The sequence below is a fragment of the Sminthopsis crassicaudata genome, chromosome 2, assembly GCF_048593235.1.
Source record: "Sminthopsis crassicaudata isolate SCR6 chromosome 2, ASM4859323v1, whole genome shotgun sequence".
In the NCBI taxonomy this organism is placed as follows: Eukaryota; Metazoa; Chordata; class Mammalia; order Dasyuromorphia; family Dasyuridae; genus Sminthopsis; species Sminthopsis crassicaudata.
The window spans coordinates 158,638,513-158,654,506 of NC_133618.1; the positions used below are offsets into that span (position 1 = coordinate 158,638,513).

The 15,994-nt window shown below is 35.4% G+C and overlaps 1 protein-coding gene across 4 annotated transcripts in view; it reads right to left on the reverse strand.

The window, feature by feature from the left end:
- Positions 1-15,994, reverse strand: part of CFAP61 (cilia and flagella associated protein 61) — a 329,189-nt gene that overhangs the window by 100,774 nt on the left and 212,421 nt on the right. For all 4 annotated transcript variants that reach the window (XM_074287748.1, XM_074287746.1, XM_074287747.1 and 1 more), the window contains one exon: positions 7,830-8,004. In XM_074287748.1, coding sequence (XP_074143849.1) covers positions 7,830-8,004 — 175 coding nt within the window. The remainder of the gene's footprint in view (positions 1-7,829; positions 8,005-15,994) is intronic.

Below are 15,994 nucleotides of genomic sequence, written 5' to 3' on the forward strand. Positions count from 1 at the left end.
ATCTGGAAAGCATGCTAAAAAGGAGAGATATCACTTTACTGACAAAGGCTCATACAGTAAAAACTATGGTTTTTATAGTAGCAATGTATGGCTATTAAGAGCTGGACTATAAGGAAAACTGAGAACTGACACTTTCAAATTAAAGTACTAGAGAAGACTTTTTAAAGGTCCCTTGGACATCAAAGACATCAGATCAGAAAATACTTAAAAGAAATTAATTCAGGGGGAGGATTCTGGGAAGATGGGCGAAGTGACCAAAAAGAGAACTCTGAGACAATAATGCAGGACATAATCCAAGAAGATTGTCCTGGAATGATAGTACATGAGATAAAAGTAGAAATAGAAAAAAATTCACCTATCACCACCCCAAAGAGATCCTTTGTGGAAAACACACAGGAATATTATTGCCAAATATTGAAACTCCCACATCAAAGAGAAAATTTTGCAGGAAACAAAAAAAAATTTATTAAAATATACTGTAGCTACAATTATAATTGTACAAGACTAATCAACTGCCACAAGAAAAAAATCACAAGTCCTGGAATATATATATATATATATACACACACACACACACACACACACACACACACACACACACACACACACACGTGTATATATATATATATAGACAATCAAAAGAACTAGGCCTATGGCCAAAAATATCATATTCATCAAAATTATCTATAATTTTGAATGAGAAAAAAATGGACATTTAATGAACTGGCAGATTTTCAGGACTTTCTATCAACCAAACCCAAATTTAACAGAAATTTTAAGATATAAGAATCAATATGAAAGATCAATTTTAAGGAACTTAACAGGGACAAACTGTTTAAACATGGATAAATTATGTGTTTTACATGGGAAAATGTATATTATATGTTTAAGATTCACTTCAACAATAGGGCAGCTAAAAAAAGATTGGCAGAGTCAAGGCAAAAATAATAATCAGGTTAAACAAATGAGGCACAGAGGAAGAGTAGACACAGAGGCATTAGAGGGGGAAGAGGGCTCATAATTCTGAAAACCTATTCACATCAGGAATGTGTTAAATCGGCAATATTACATATGTACCATGAAGAGTATAGCACCCTCCAAAATCAAAAGAAATGAGGGGATGGGATGGGTAGATAGGGACGCAAAGAGAAGATGACAAGGGAGGGATTCTTAGGTGGGATAATATGTTAAGTAATAGCAAGGCAAGTCATGGAGCAGAATTTAATTAAAGAGCAGAAATTGAAGAATTAATAAAAAAGCAGAAATTAAAGGGATAAGAAAGACGTGTCTGTATATGTGGGTGTGGGTACATATGTATGTATGTGTGCGTATATATAGAAATATATACACATACACACACACACACACACACACACACATACACACACACATATATATATATAAATTTTTTGGCCACATGATGAGAAGACAGGACTCATTGGAAAAGACCCTGACATTAGGAAAGATTAAGGATAAAAGGAGAAAATGAGATGCATAGTGTTATGAAAGCAATGAACAAAAACTTGGACAGATTTTGGTAGATAGTGGAGAACAGAAGGGTCTGACATGCTACAATGCATGGGATTACAAATGAATGACTGAACAAAAAGGGCAAGAATCCATGGTTTCCTCTATAATGAGAACTCAGCTGAAGTAAGATAGCATAGACTACTTGACTTCCTCCAGCAATAGGATCCACTATTATTGCTGAGGGAATGGCAAATGGCCTGAGGACTTAGAGATTCTACAGTAGAGGAGAACTAATCATTCATTCAAGACTAAATAGAGAGGTAGAGCCAAGATGGCAGAGTAAAGGAGGAACTCGCCTAAGGTCTGACCCAAACTGCTCCAAATTCTTTTAATGATTCTAAACAGATTTTAGAGCATTAGAGAACCAAAGAGATGGAGCAGAACATTTTTCAGCTGTGGCAACTTAGAAGCTCAGCAGAAAAGATGGGAGTCCAGAGTGCAGCCCCAGCCCCAGCCCCAGCCTCAACCTTGCCCAACCTCTGAATCAGCAGCAGAACTGGAGGCTTCCAGACCTCTTGGCTCAGAGCCACCAACAGGAGCTGGAAGGTCAGTAGAAAAGGTGGAGGAAGGTGGGGAACACAAGCCCCAAACAGGCCCCGCCCTGACCCAGCAATAGTGAGGCAGGACCTCTGCATCATCAGCAGTGCTGGAAGCTTCTGCACCTCTTATCCAGGGACATCAGGGAGGACTCGGAAGATCAGTGGAGAGTGTCCATAACAATGGGGTGGGAGTCTGGGTACAATCCCAACACAGCCACGGTCAGTGGCATCCCAGCCCCAGCAAGCATACTAGATCTTACAGCTATAGTAAGGCAGAACAATCCTAACAGCTCCAGAACAGAAAAGAGGGCTCGTGGTCAGATTCCTAGAAGGATCAGCTGCACAAAACCCCTGAAGCTTGGGATAGTGCACCCTCCACCCTGGAAACAGAGCCCTACTTTAACAAAGAGTTAAAAGCAGATTAGTCTAGGAAAATGAGTAGAAAACAAAAAAAAATGTTTCTGATCACTGAAAATTATGGTGACAAAGAGGATCAAAACATACACTCATAAGATAATAAAGTCGAAGCTCTTGTATCCAAAGACTCCAAGAAAAATAAGAATTGGGCTCAGCCATGGAAGAGCTCAAAAAGGACTTTGAGAATCAAGTAAGAGAGATAGAGGAAAAAATATACATATGGGGATGGGTGGTAAAAGAAAGAGCATATTGAGGGAGAGAGTAGTTACCGTGTTTCCCCGATAATAAGACCTATCCTGAAAATAAGACACCCACATACTCTTTAATATTCCGCTAAAATAAGCCCTCCCCCGAAAATAAGCCCTATCGAACTTACTATGAAAACGGTCATCATGGTGATCCCCTGCGCTATATGCTGCGTAGCGGTACCTTCAGTAAGCAGCGCCGCCCTCCCCTCCCGGGTGAAACGCACGTCGCGCTCCGAGCTGCATCCAATCAGAGCTGCAGCAGTGAGCGCGTCATCCTCTTCTTCCCTGGTGATTTGCTTGCTGGCGCTACTGAGAGCAGCGCCGCGGAGTAGAGCTGAGACAGGACCATCTAAAAACTCGGTAAGTTCAGTAAGCGATGGAGAATAAAATAAGCACTCAGGGGGCATGATGGAGGCTAAAAGGGGCATGATGGAGGCTAAAATGGGCATGATGGAGGATAAAAGGGGCATGATGGAGGCTAAAATGGGCATGATGGAGGATAAAAGGGGCATGATGGAGGATAAAATAAGCCCTCCCCTGAAAATAAGCCCTCTGGTGTTTTTTAGTCCCAAAAAAATAATAAGACAGTGTCTTATTATCAGGGAAACACGGTAGTAGCAAAACACTTTTGAAGAGGGACAGGGTGAAGGGAGAGAGAATAAATGGAGGGAAATACAATTGCAAAAAATTTTCACAGCAAGTTTTTCTGATAGAATATTATAATTCTGTGGGAAATGATGAGCGGGAGGTTCTCAGGGAAAAAAAAAAAAACCAACCCTGGAAAGTCCTCTATGAAAAAAGTAAAATTATACTGTATACAAAGGAAATAGCAGTGTTCTGGGATGAGCAGCTATAAATTACTTTGTTATTCTCAGTAGTATAATCATCCACAACTATTCTGTAGGACCTATGATGAAAAATCCTATCCATACTCAGGAAAGAAACTGATTGGGTCTGAATATTGATCGAAACATTGTCTATTTCTCTCTCCATTTCTCTCTTTACTTTTTAACTTAATTTTTCTTGAGGGTTTTTCTTTTCAGTATGGTAGGAGATCTATATATTTTTTCTCAACTTGACTTTTATAGAAATGTTTTACATAACTTCATATGTGATTTCTTAATTGTACGAAGGGAGATAACCTAGAACTCAAAAATCTTAAAAACAAATTGTTTTGAATGTAACTGAGAGAAAATGTTAAATAAATTAAAATTAGAATTGAAGACTAAATAGTAAAGGAAAAGAAATTAGAACAGAAAAAGTGGTTCAAGAGAGAAAGGAGAGATAGAAGAATCATTGAAGGTAAAGGACAGGGTCTAAAAGAAAGAGTGGAAAAAACAGACAATTGTAAAGGTATTAATATTTAGCTCAGTGATCTATCTACCAGTTTAACAAGCTAAATATTTAAATATTGTAAAGTTGCTAAAATCTTTGAATCTTGACTTTGGCACTTACTGCTTTGAACAAATCAATTTACCTCTGTGTCTTATTTTCTTCCTCTATAAAATGAAAAAAAAAAAAAAAAAAGGATCAAATCTTTTCTAAGATCACTTCTGGCTCTATTCCTTAAAATCAAATGAAATTATTGCAGATTAAGAAGTTTTGTTATTTAGAATATTATTGAATATTAATTTGCTTTGCAAAAAGTTATATTGGCTTTCCCTATTCAAAATTTCTAGAAATGCTCTGATTTCTCAATATTTTACCTGAGTAAGATCTTCACAAATATTATTAACACTAAAGAATTAACATTTTAGAACAACCTAATAACTTAATATTGTAAACTTAAAAATCATTTGATGCTTTTTTGTGAAGTTGAAACTAAGATTTCTTTGACCTTAGTATGACCTGTTTCATTCTGTTTTGCAAAAAAAGAAAAGAAAGAATACATTATACATAGTAACAAAAGCTTTGCTTAATGATTCATGCACTGGAATTTTAATGTTATAATTTTCTTACAAATATGCTTTTAATAAGTCAGTAAACTGTATTTAGCTAGAGATGAAAATAATTGATCCATTTCAAGCTATTAAAGCAGGTTTTTTTTACCTTACTCCCAACCAATTTTTTCATTTTCATAGAAAGTACAGGACTAATAGCAGATGAATTTTAATTAGTTCCAATTGTAGTCATAAAATGTTACAGTGGTATTATTAGGCTGCTGGATTTTGTCAGAAAAACCCCATGGTATATGTTGTATATTGTTTTTGGAAATATTTATAATAGCAATTTAGGCTATCTTCAACATACAGTACAGCCGTTCAAATAGTTTAATCTCTCTCCCTTCCTTCCAGCTCCTTTCTCTATGTTGTCTTTTTCCATTAGAATATAACTTTCTTCGATGTGGGAACTATCTTGTTTGCTTATATTTCTATACTGAGTTTTTAGCACAGTACTGCACATGTCAAGTAATTAATAAATGCTTTATCCATCTATCATCGACTTATCTCTGCTATCTCTTAATTATCTGTATCTCTCTACCATCCAACATCTTTTTATTTCATCATTTATCTTTTCCATCTATTATCTGTCTCTTGATCATCTATTTCGATCACCTACCTATCATTTATCAATTTATATATTTATTATCTCCCTATCATCCACTATTTGTATAGTTATTATATACTGACCTTGACTTTATACTTTTAGAAAATATTTCATTCTTATCTGTTAATTTCACCACAAAGCAACACTTGATTTTTTGAGATAAGTTATAGAATAGATGACGGGGTAAAGATTGAGAGTGTCTTCATAGGAATTCATAGGATGGAAACTGGCATTGGTTCTGATATATCATTGGTATAGGGAATTCCTGGCATATGCCATCTATATGTATTTTTGACTGATAGAAAATTGAGAGGTTGTAAGAAGACTGGCAGTTTCAATCTTATTTTAAAGACTACTTAAAAGACAAGAAAGTGTTTGAACAGAAGTACATAAATTCAGCCGGAAGATAAAGGTCTGGAAATTGTTAACTAAAAAAAAATCTATGTATTTAGAAAAGGAACGAATGATACTGAGGAAGAAAAAATGAATCATAATAAAAAATGTCCATTGAAAAGAAGGCATTTCTCATGTGTTATTAAACTGACATAAGGAGAAATCTGGGATTGAGAGGTAGAGCAATATAGTAAATAGTAGCTCTCAACTCCCTAACTTTAGTTCTAACCTTTTGACCATAGAAAATTCCCAAGAATTCTAGTATATTTATATATGGATGCCATAATTAGAATTAATTTATTAGAAACTCTGCCAGTCTTCTCTCTGAAGACAAGCCTTTAGAACCATGCACAAATTGACAAAACAAAACAAAACAAAACAAAAACCCGTTTGTTAAGTTCTTACTCTATACCACAGATTTTGATAAGCATAGATAGGAAAAAAACTAGACCTAGCTCTCAACAAATTCAAACTCTAATTAGGGGAGATTAATTGCAAAGCAGGTTGAAGGGTCCAGAAGTCTTAACAGTGTATCATGTGATGGCAGGAGAGACAGCATGAGGTCATATAGCAGTGCTGGGAATCTGCTGGGCACAGAGGCAGGACAGATAGGAAGGCCTAGAGGTCCTCCATCAGTCAATGATTTGCCCAGCCTATTCAAATCATGTAAATAGTCAAACCTAACTAAGTTTTGGGTAAACTCAGTGCAGAGACAGTCAAAAGAAGCAAACAAAGTGGCCACAGAGGTGGCGACTCTTTCTTGTCACCTGGCTGTCCCTATCATGTATTTATAAATATATATAAATAAAAATATATTCATAAATACAGTACAGCACAGATCTAATATGTATATTTACAAGTAGGTATATAAACATATTTGCAGAGAGACCAAAATAGAGACAGAGAGTGATGCATTTAACTGCCACCTGGTATTTCTATCATGTATTTTCACATACATACACATGTAAATTTATATGTATATATGTTTGTATTCAATGCACATATTTGTGTGTAAACATATATAAGTGTTGTATATATAAACATATTCATACATGGAAATAGTGACACTGAAAGTGAGAAATAACCTCACTAGGTAACTTTCCTCATTTCCTCATCTGTAAAATGACAGAATTGGTCTTGGTGCCTTCAAGGTTCCTCCAACTGTCAATTCCAAAATCAGTTGCAAGTTGGACATACTTTATATATTAGGCTACTGATTTTCATACCTTCAGAGCAGCTGATTTATGGGAATTAAGCAAATGGAACATTCTTGAGTTTGACTTTGATAAAACCAATAATTACTTGCCCCATACCCTTTGTTTACAGCATTCATCCAAGTATTTGTATACTTGTAGGTCACAAGACAAGGATTAAGTGTTCTGAAAAACTCAAAAAATATATAGTTCACAAATTTTCATTTCTTGCTGATCCCTTTTAAATTTCTCATCAAAGATAGATGGCTATGCCTTATTTTAATGTTTTGCCCTCTTCTTCTCTCCATCCTACTACTTTCTAGCCATTTTTTGAATCCTTAGATCATGCAGGCAAAAAGTATAACTGAACTGTCATTGGCATTTTTATCTTGTCAAATTTCAATGAAATCTAAAGGAAAAGCAATTGGTTGAATAATGGATACTTTTGTACATATTATTATGTATTCATTTTAGCATAAAAAGTGGTATGCAACTTGAATATGTACATCTGTGTGAACTACTCTATAGATAACACTAAAGAAGAGGACAATTAAAGAGAAAATTAAAGCTCTCCTAATTTAGACCTCCTGTTTTTTCTAGGTCTTTTTAGCTTTAGAAAAGCAGACATATTTTTCATATAATTGCTAAACATGTTTGCTTATTAAATTATTCTTTAATTAGTTAATGATTTTAGCCAAGCTTTGCTCTTAGGATATTCATTTTGTGGCATATAATAATTATAGATAATTAAACTATCTCAAGCCTTTTTCCCCCAGCAAACATTCTGGGTGTCCAAAAATGACAACAAGTTGTAAATTAATCTGGAAAACAAAGCATGACAGATGAAAGATTTGGTTGGAATTAATTAGGCAGTAATTATATGCTGAACTAGATGAAGAATGAGACTCATTATAGAAAGAAAATAGTGCTCTGAAAATGTTTATAGTTACAAAAATCCGTACCTTCTGAAGGAATAAGGTTCTCCTTTATCCATTTCAGTGCCCTTAAGCAATCTTCCTCATCATTGAGAGTGAAAAGATTAGAAGGGATTTGGCCAGTGTATCTTTGCTTGCTGTCCTTCTTGATCTCTCTGTTAGTCAATAGTTTAGTGATGTCAGCTCCTGTGGGACATGGCACCTGAGGCAAATATATCAAGAGAAACAATATGCTAGATGATGCCATAGTTATTCTAATACAGAAGTGACATGAAGAATGGCTGGAATAAGTATGTTCCTCTAGGAGTGCCATTAATAACCCTTGACAGAAGAGGTAATTAGTGATAAACTAAAAAGAGGTGGTGGAAGAGGTGGTAGACTATAGTTCAAGAAAATTCAGTGTAGCACCTACAGTCTACAACTCTTTGAAACTTTGCAATATGCTGTTTTATGACTTGGGAGAGGGAGCTGGAGGGAATAAATATTTAAATAACACCTACTATGTGTCCTCTTTGCTAAATGCTTTACAAATGTCTCATGATTCAGGCCAGTTCCAATGATTAAGTGATGATGAGAGCCATCTACACTCTGAGAGAGGACGGTGGAAAATGAGTGTGGATCACAATAGAGCATTTTTACTTCTTTTGTTATTTGCTTAAATTTTATTTTCTCATTTTATTTTTCCTTTTTGATCAGATATTTCTTGTGCAGCAAGATAATTGTATAAATATGTATGTCTCTACTGGATTTGCATATATATACACATTTATCATGTTTAACATAAAAAATAAAGTGAATGTAAAAAAGAAAGTTAAATGCCTCATTTGATCCTCCCAACAACCCTGCAAAAAGGGAGGTACAAATATCCTCCCCATTTCACAGTTGAGGAAACTGAGATTAAGTGACGTTCTTAGGGTCATAAATTCATAAAGATATATTTGAGCTCAGGTCTTCCTGACACCAGCCCCAGCACCCTAGCTAACATACCACATAGCTGCCTTTCTGGCTTGGCAGCCAAAGCTGATCTTTTACCTAAGCAGCTTCCCACCACCTACCTGCTATAATTTGGAGGGAATGAGAAAGTTTCCTGTCTTTCCCCATTGACCTCCTTGGCATCTAAAATTCTCACCATTGCTATCATTCCCACACTGTTTCCTAAAGGCTCCTATTAAAAGGCAATTATGTTACCTGGAAAGCCTAATATGTCTAACAGATTAACAGCCATTAACACACCAGCACAATTAGTTTATTAACAGAGCAGAGCCAAAGGGGATGGGACACCTTGCAGGCAAATTCGAATGAGGGAACAGGCAGAACTATCTGGGAGATAAGGGCTGGAAGATACAAAGGACTGGAGTGATGGTGAGACTGCCACAAAGGGAAGGAAAGCACTGAAGATCGACAATTTTCTCTTTGACTGTTCTCATTTGCAGCTGCCAGGTATAAATTTCCCAGTCCTCTGCAGATGTGCTCACTGCCCCAGCAGCTGAATGTGGCAGTCTTTGTTGCTTATAACATAGTATTAAAGTCAATTTCTTTTTTCTTAAAAATTTATTCTGCTGTTTTTCCCCATGGACAGCTTTTATTGGATGGAAATAGAAATCTTGGGACCAGAGCATGGTATTATTTAAAATGGTAACTTCCTCTCTGCCATATCAAAGTACATTAGGTGCTAGTCCTCGTTTTAGTCCTTTATCTCTTGGTCAAGACAAGTTGGGCAGTCCTACATAAAACAACCTTTAGGATTCTGGATTAAAGAGTATGAAAAGACTGTGTCTAAAAACAAAAGATGTTTTGGAATTAGGTAAAGAAATAATTTCAGTATCTGGGTGTGTTGAAAAAGGAAACTATTGCATGAACTTGAATTAGCTTTCTAGCTTTTAACACCCTCATACTACTTTTCAATTGAATGGAAAATTCAGGAGAGCGTGTTTAATATTATTTTTAATTCCTTGTAATACAAGATTAATTTGATTTTCTTCTTTGATCTTAGGTCAGAATGGTATTTTCTCTGGCTCCCACAGGACAAATTAGACTGCCGTGTATCCCTCATGGAATTTCTGTAGCTTCTAAAGTTGGGATAGTTGGGCACAGTTGAGGAAGCATCAATGCACAGCTTATCCTTTCAGGGAAAATGCTTACTTAAATCTTTGATATGTAGAGAAGCAAGCAAGTGAACCCAGGAGAATATATGTGTGTGTGTGTATATATATATATATATATATATATATATATATATATATATATATATATATATATATATATATATATATATATATATATATATATATATATTTGTTGATTTTTCTCCTATCTTGTAAACTCTGGAGAGTTATATAAAACGCTGCTCTAGCTAAATTTAGAGGAAAAGGCACTCATTCCTCTTACCTATGGGAAAATTAAAATATTCCTTTATTATTATAAATCGTATAAGGGAAGAAAATGTTACTCAATATACTATTCACAAAATTCCTCAAAAAGAACATTTTGTATATTATTTTTTGGGAAACTATAATGAATTAGAACAATAGTCTTAAATTTTTCTTTAAATTTTTAAGGAAAAAGGATTTTTTGAAATGTGAAATGAAATGATGGTTTTAAATTAATTTGAATCCAAGATACAACATAGCCCTACTTTTTTGGGTATTATTAAAATATCAACCAGTTCTGCTTATGGAAAATACCTAATTTTTGAAGATAACCACAAAAATATGTTTTAGAAAGATACAATTAGAGATGAGGTTTTCTTTCTGTCAAAATAGACCTATATTTCTTATGATAATCTTAATACTTATTAAATAGACAACCAGTTGCTTTTATCAACATAAACAATATACATAGTAGTGACCATAAGTCATTAGAGTTTTGAAATCTTAATAGAATAACAGAAGAGAGGCTGGTAGTATGGAAGAAAATGGAATTCTAGTCATATCAGATCACTTTAGTAGTCATGCTTTAATGAACCAGAAAAAAAGCCCTTCACATAAAATTATTATAATGAACAAACTGACAACTTTTCAATTTATAAAACTCTCAGTGCATACCAGTGGGTATAGTGCAGTTAGAAAAAGGTAGAGGGAAAAGAACAAAGCCTAAACTAAAAGTGAGTTTAGTACAGTTGCAAAAGTATAATAATTTCCCACAATCCATATATAAATTCCTATGTAGTCTAGCATTCATGGAGTTCTCTGTGACCATTGCTGTGGTATGAATAAGTAGGTAAAACGTCACTAAAGGACAAGGTTTTTGTGCCTGTAAGATGACATTTCCCACATTATTAGGGCAAAGTGGATAATAATAGTTGAAAGACTGAGTCCAGAGTAAACTGTCCAGATCTTGGTAGAACTCAAGTAACAGGCAAAGGTCCCTGTGTGGAGAACTAGCCATGATAGCATACAAATGGAAATAGCAATAATAAAAGTAATGTTAAGGGTATGAGTGTTTTGTAATCATGAGACTTAAGCCATACCATCTATCCCAATTAGAGTGTTTTCTGGCACCAAGAGCATGTTTCTAGCCAAAACTAGCTCATCAAAACAGCACCATCTTTGTTTAGGACTTCTTTTCAATTTGATTAATTTTAACAGGCATTTATTAAGTGTCAAATGTGTGTGAGGTGCTTTGATAGGAACTGGAGATACAAGGCAATAATGAAATAATCTTTGCCTTCCAGGAGCTTCCATTCAGATGTATACAGATAAATAAAAAGCATAACACAAAGTTAAATAGAGAGGTTACTAAAAATTGGGGGATCCAGATAAACTTTGTATAGAAGCTGGTCTTGAATTTTGAAGGAAGATGGAGATTCTAAAAGGCAGGAGTGAAGACAAGGTGCTTGAAATACCTGCTTCTAGCAGGCTGAGGTTAGCAGATTGCTTAAGCTCATGAATTCTGAGATAAGTGAGCTAAAGTTAAGAATGCATTCATCCTAAGTTCTTCACAAGATGCTGTATCACTAGGAGTGAGAGCCACTAGATGTCCAGGTTGGAAGTGGAGCCGATCAAAACTCCTATGCTGATTAGTAGTGGAATCAAGATTGAATAGCTGTTGTACATACACAACGGGGTTGAGATAGAGAAGCCCAGTGTGGGAAAAAAAAAAAAGCCAGAGTGAGCTCCAGATGTGGTGAACCAGTTATGTAAGGGAATGAGGTAGGAGATAGAATGTTTTGCACAGGAAGCAGCAGTTCAATTTGACTAGAATAGAAAGTAATATGAAAACAAGACTGGAAAAGAAGCTGGAACCATATTATGAAAGGTTTTTAATGCCATGCTGAAGATTTTATACCTTAGCCTAGAGGTAATAAGGAATTACTAAAAAGTTTTGATTATAAGAATGATGTTATAATAGCAGGCTTATTTTTTTAGCCTCCCTCCTCAACAATCATATTAGATACTTTATTGGACCTCTATTTTATTCCAATTGATATTAATCAGTTTGATATGATTCCATACAGGTAGTGATTATAGGTTCTGATAGTAGGCATCAAAGCTGTCAGTTACAGATTATAAATTCATTTGCTTAATCAAAGGAAGCTAGAGGGGTTCCACCTGTGTTTTTCTTTGTTATGGTGACCAAGTCCAGTGTGGCAGAGGTGACTCAATTACTCAATTATGGAAAGTCTCTCAGCTATTTTTGTTTCCTCTCTGTCCCTTGTCACCCCTTTATTGCTCAACATGAGGAGATGACCATGGTCACATAACTATTGACCCAGATTGCCAGACTGCAGCCTGACCTTCCACCAGCCTATTGGCCCTTGTAGGTGTTTTGATATCTGCTTATCAGCCCAACATGTTAAGGTCTATTTACTAGCCTGTTGGTCAACCAATGGGATTCTGTGTAGAATCTCCTGGAGGCTCAAGATCAAGGTCTGTCCAATCAGACTCTGAATTTTTAGCCTGCTCCATTTGAATTGTCTGGGTATCAAGCACTATAAAACTAAGTCCCTGGAGGAAGGGGAAGAGACCATGAAACCTCTAATGCCATTGGACAATTTTGAAAATCCCCAAATAATTCATCTTATAGATTAAAATATAGACTTGAGATTCAAGGTACAAACAATATATAAAGTACCATACAAAATTTAATGTTAATTTGTTCAAATTACCTAATTTGAAATTTGATAACTGATGAACAGTTTAATGAGTTGTCTTTTATTTAGGCTATGAATAGACTGATACTGTCATTTGTTCATTCCTTCATTTTGTTTATTTGATATTTCCTAACCTTGCATAGCTCAGCTATAAGGTCCTTGTTCAAAATTCCAAGGAACTACAAGGCATGGAGGAACATGCCCACAAAACCAGCAATTGTGAAACTACAGCTGTCAGTTTTCTTGAGCTCAGGAATTTTGAGCTGCTTTGGGCTGTGACTATGTGGTGTCCATACTATTTGGCAAAAATATGGTTGAGTTCCTGGTATTTATAAATAGTATTGATAATGGCTAATAGTATAAAGAGGTTGACTGCTTATTTCCTTAATGCTAGAAATATACAAATAAAGGGGTCGGACCCCAAGCTAAAAACTTATTAAAATAGATCATTATTATAAAAGTTAAATTTCAACTTAGTCTCCGACCCAAAATATAGATATTAGAAGCAATTCATGCTTCCTACATGAGAAAGCCAAACTGTCTTTAAATATAAAGAAAGGTTAAGAACTTCTCTCTTGACTATTGTTTTCTTCACAATCCAGAGAACCCTCAATATATATCCTTAATTAGGAGGATGGAACAATAATCAGTTGTATTTCTATTCTCTGCTCTGATACTAAATATCAGCCACATATATCTCGAAATTTCATTCTTATATTTTTGACTTTCAAGTACACAGTACATTGTTTTTCATCTTTCTGGTTCTATACACCCAAATCATCTATTTAGAAAGCTGCTAAATGATAAAACAAACAGATGAAGGAACCTGGTAAATTTCCAAAATCTCCTAGTGTCCTGGGATAGATCTATATTTTAGGAATATTAATTTAGCAACTATGTGGAAGATAATTAGAGTGCAGACTGCAGGCAGGGATAACAACCAGGAAGCTACTAGAGTGGTGCAGACAAAATGTGATGAGGACTTAAGGTAGAAAATGTGTGAACAGAAATGAAGTGATGGCTATGAGATGAGTTGTGGAGGCAGAATCAATAAGACTTGGCAATTCCCAGTGTGGCTGAAGGAAGGGGAAAAGTTGCGGGAGAGAAAGATTTCAAAGCAAAAGAATACAAAGCATAAATAAGTGCTCAATTACTGGAGTAGGTTGTTCCAGCATGGATAAGCTGTGTTGTTAGCACAGTATGGAAGGTAGTGCAGCTGAGCAGGGAGGGAAGGAAAGGAGCAGCTAGAGTCGGCAATCCTGGAGTACACTTGTCTTTTTCCCTTAGTGAGCCTGGATGCAATAAGAGTGAGTAAACAAGTATTGATTAAGTGCTTACAATGAGCCAGGCATTGTGCAAGATGTGAGGGATGCGGATGCCAGCAAAAAAAGACACAGTCTCTGCCTTGAAAGGAAACAGGAAAATAAAGGACCCTGACAGCGGAGCATGATTTTGAAGTCGAGCAAGTCAGTAAGAATTAGTAGGATTTCTATTGCTGGTCTTTGTAAATTAACTCATATTATTTATGCAGAACTTTGTAGTATTTGGTGTTAGAGAGAAAATAGGACCTCCCCAACTAACATCAATTATTCCCAGGTGGATTTCTCTTTGTGTTTATGAATTATTCTTCCCTGGTCATGTCCCTGGAGAGGTCTGGGCACTGGATTCTGCTGCTAAGGTTCTTGAAGTCTTGAGCATAGAGAACACCAAAGGAATTTAGTGATAATGAACAGGTCATAGGTTCTCAAAAGCTATTCTGCCTCAGTTTCCTCTTCTGTCAAATGAGAAGGAAAATAACCCCTATCTCCCAGGGTCATTGTGAAGATCAAACAAGATAATAACCATCATATGCTTAGCACTGGCACATACTAAGTGCTATATGAATGTTCATTCTCATGAATGATGCTCTCTCCTTTGTGGCTATCTGTGTCAGAGTTTGGGGACTCAAATTCTCTCAGATCTTGGACAATTTTCGGCCTTCATTTGATACAGGCTTTAAGTGACCTAATCAGACTTTTAAATTAGTATACCACACCTTGTTAAGACTTAAAGACACTTAAAGACAATGGAGAAGGATAAGACTTGGTGAAATAATAAAATGGGATTCAAAATTCTTGCTTTGTGTAGGTAATCTCTATTACTGTATGTTTTTTTCTATCTTCGCTGTGATGACAATACTCTTACTAGAAAAAATATCTGGTGGTACCTGATTGATAATTGGAATCTTAGCTGCAGATAATGCAGTTCTCTTTGACAGTGTCAAGATACAAAGGGAATAATAATAATAATAATAGTAACATTTAACATTTATGTAAAACTTTCAAGTTTTCAAGACACTACATATTTTATCTCATTTGATCCTCATCAGATTTTAAGCCTTCTGTTAGAACAAGAACTTGAGATTATCTAGTCTAACTTTTCTATTTTACAGATAAGAAAACAGTCTCATGGAGATCAACAGACTTGCTTAGTTATACAAAGTAATGAATGATAAAAACCCATCTTCCTGATTCTAATTTAGAGTCTTTTAAGATTACATCATTTTGTTCTTTAATAATCAATATCTTATTTGATCCTGACTGATCACCACCCTAAGAAATACTTCAGAATCACAGAATCTCAGCATTGAAAAGCACCTCAGGAACCATTTACTCCAGCAGGAACAAAAATTACCCCTTCAATACTCTATGTAGTGATGATTTAGTCTTTTCTTGAGGACCTCTAGTGACATGGAACTACTCTTATAAAACTGATATTCTACTTTATAAAATTCAGTTTTATTTTCAATTCCAAAACCTCTTGTTCCACCTGCATTTGTCATTTTCCTTGTTAACTCTGCCAATCTGATGAGCATAAGGTAATGCCTCAGAGTTGTTTTAATTTGAATTTCTCTAGTTATTAGAGATTTAGAGCATTCTTTTCTCCATATGACTTGTATTTCTTCCTCTAAAAACTGCCCATCTTAGACCATTTATTAATTGGAGAATGATCATATTCTTACAGATTTGACTAAATTACCCTATATAGCTTAAAATGAGCCTCCTATCAGAGAAACTTGCTACAAAGATTCCCCACACACACCCTTTCCTGCTTCTTTTAT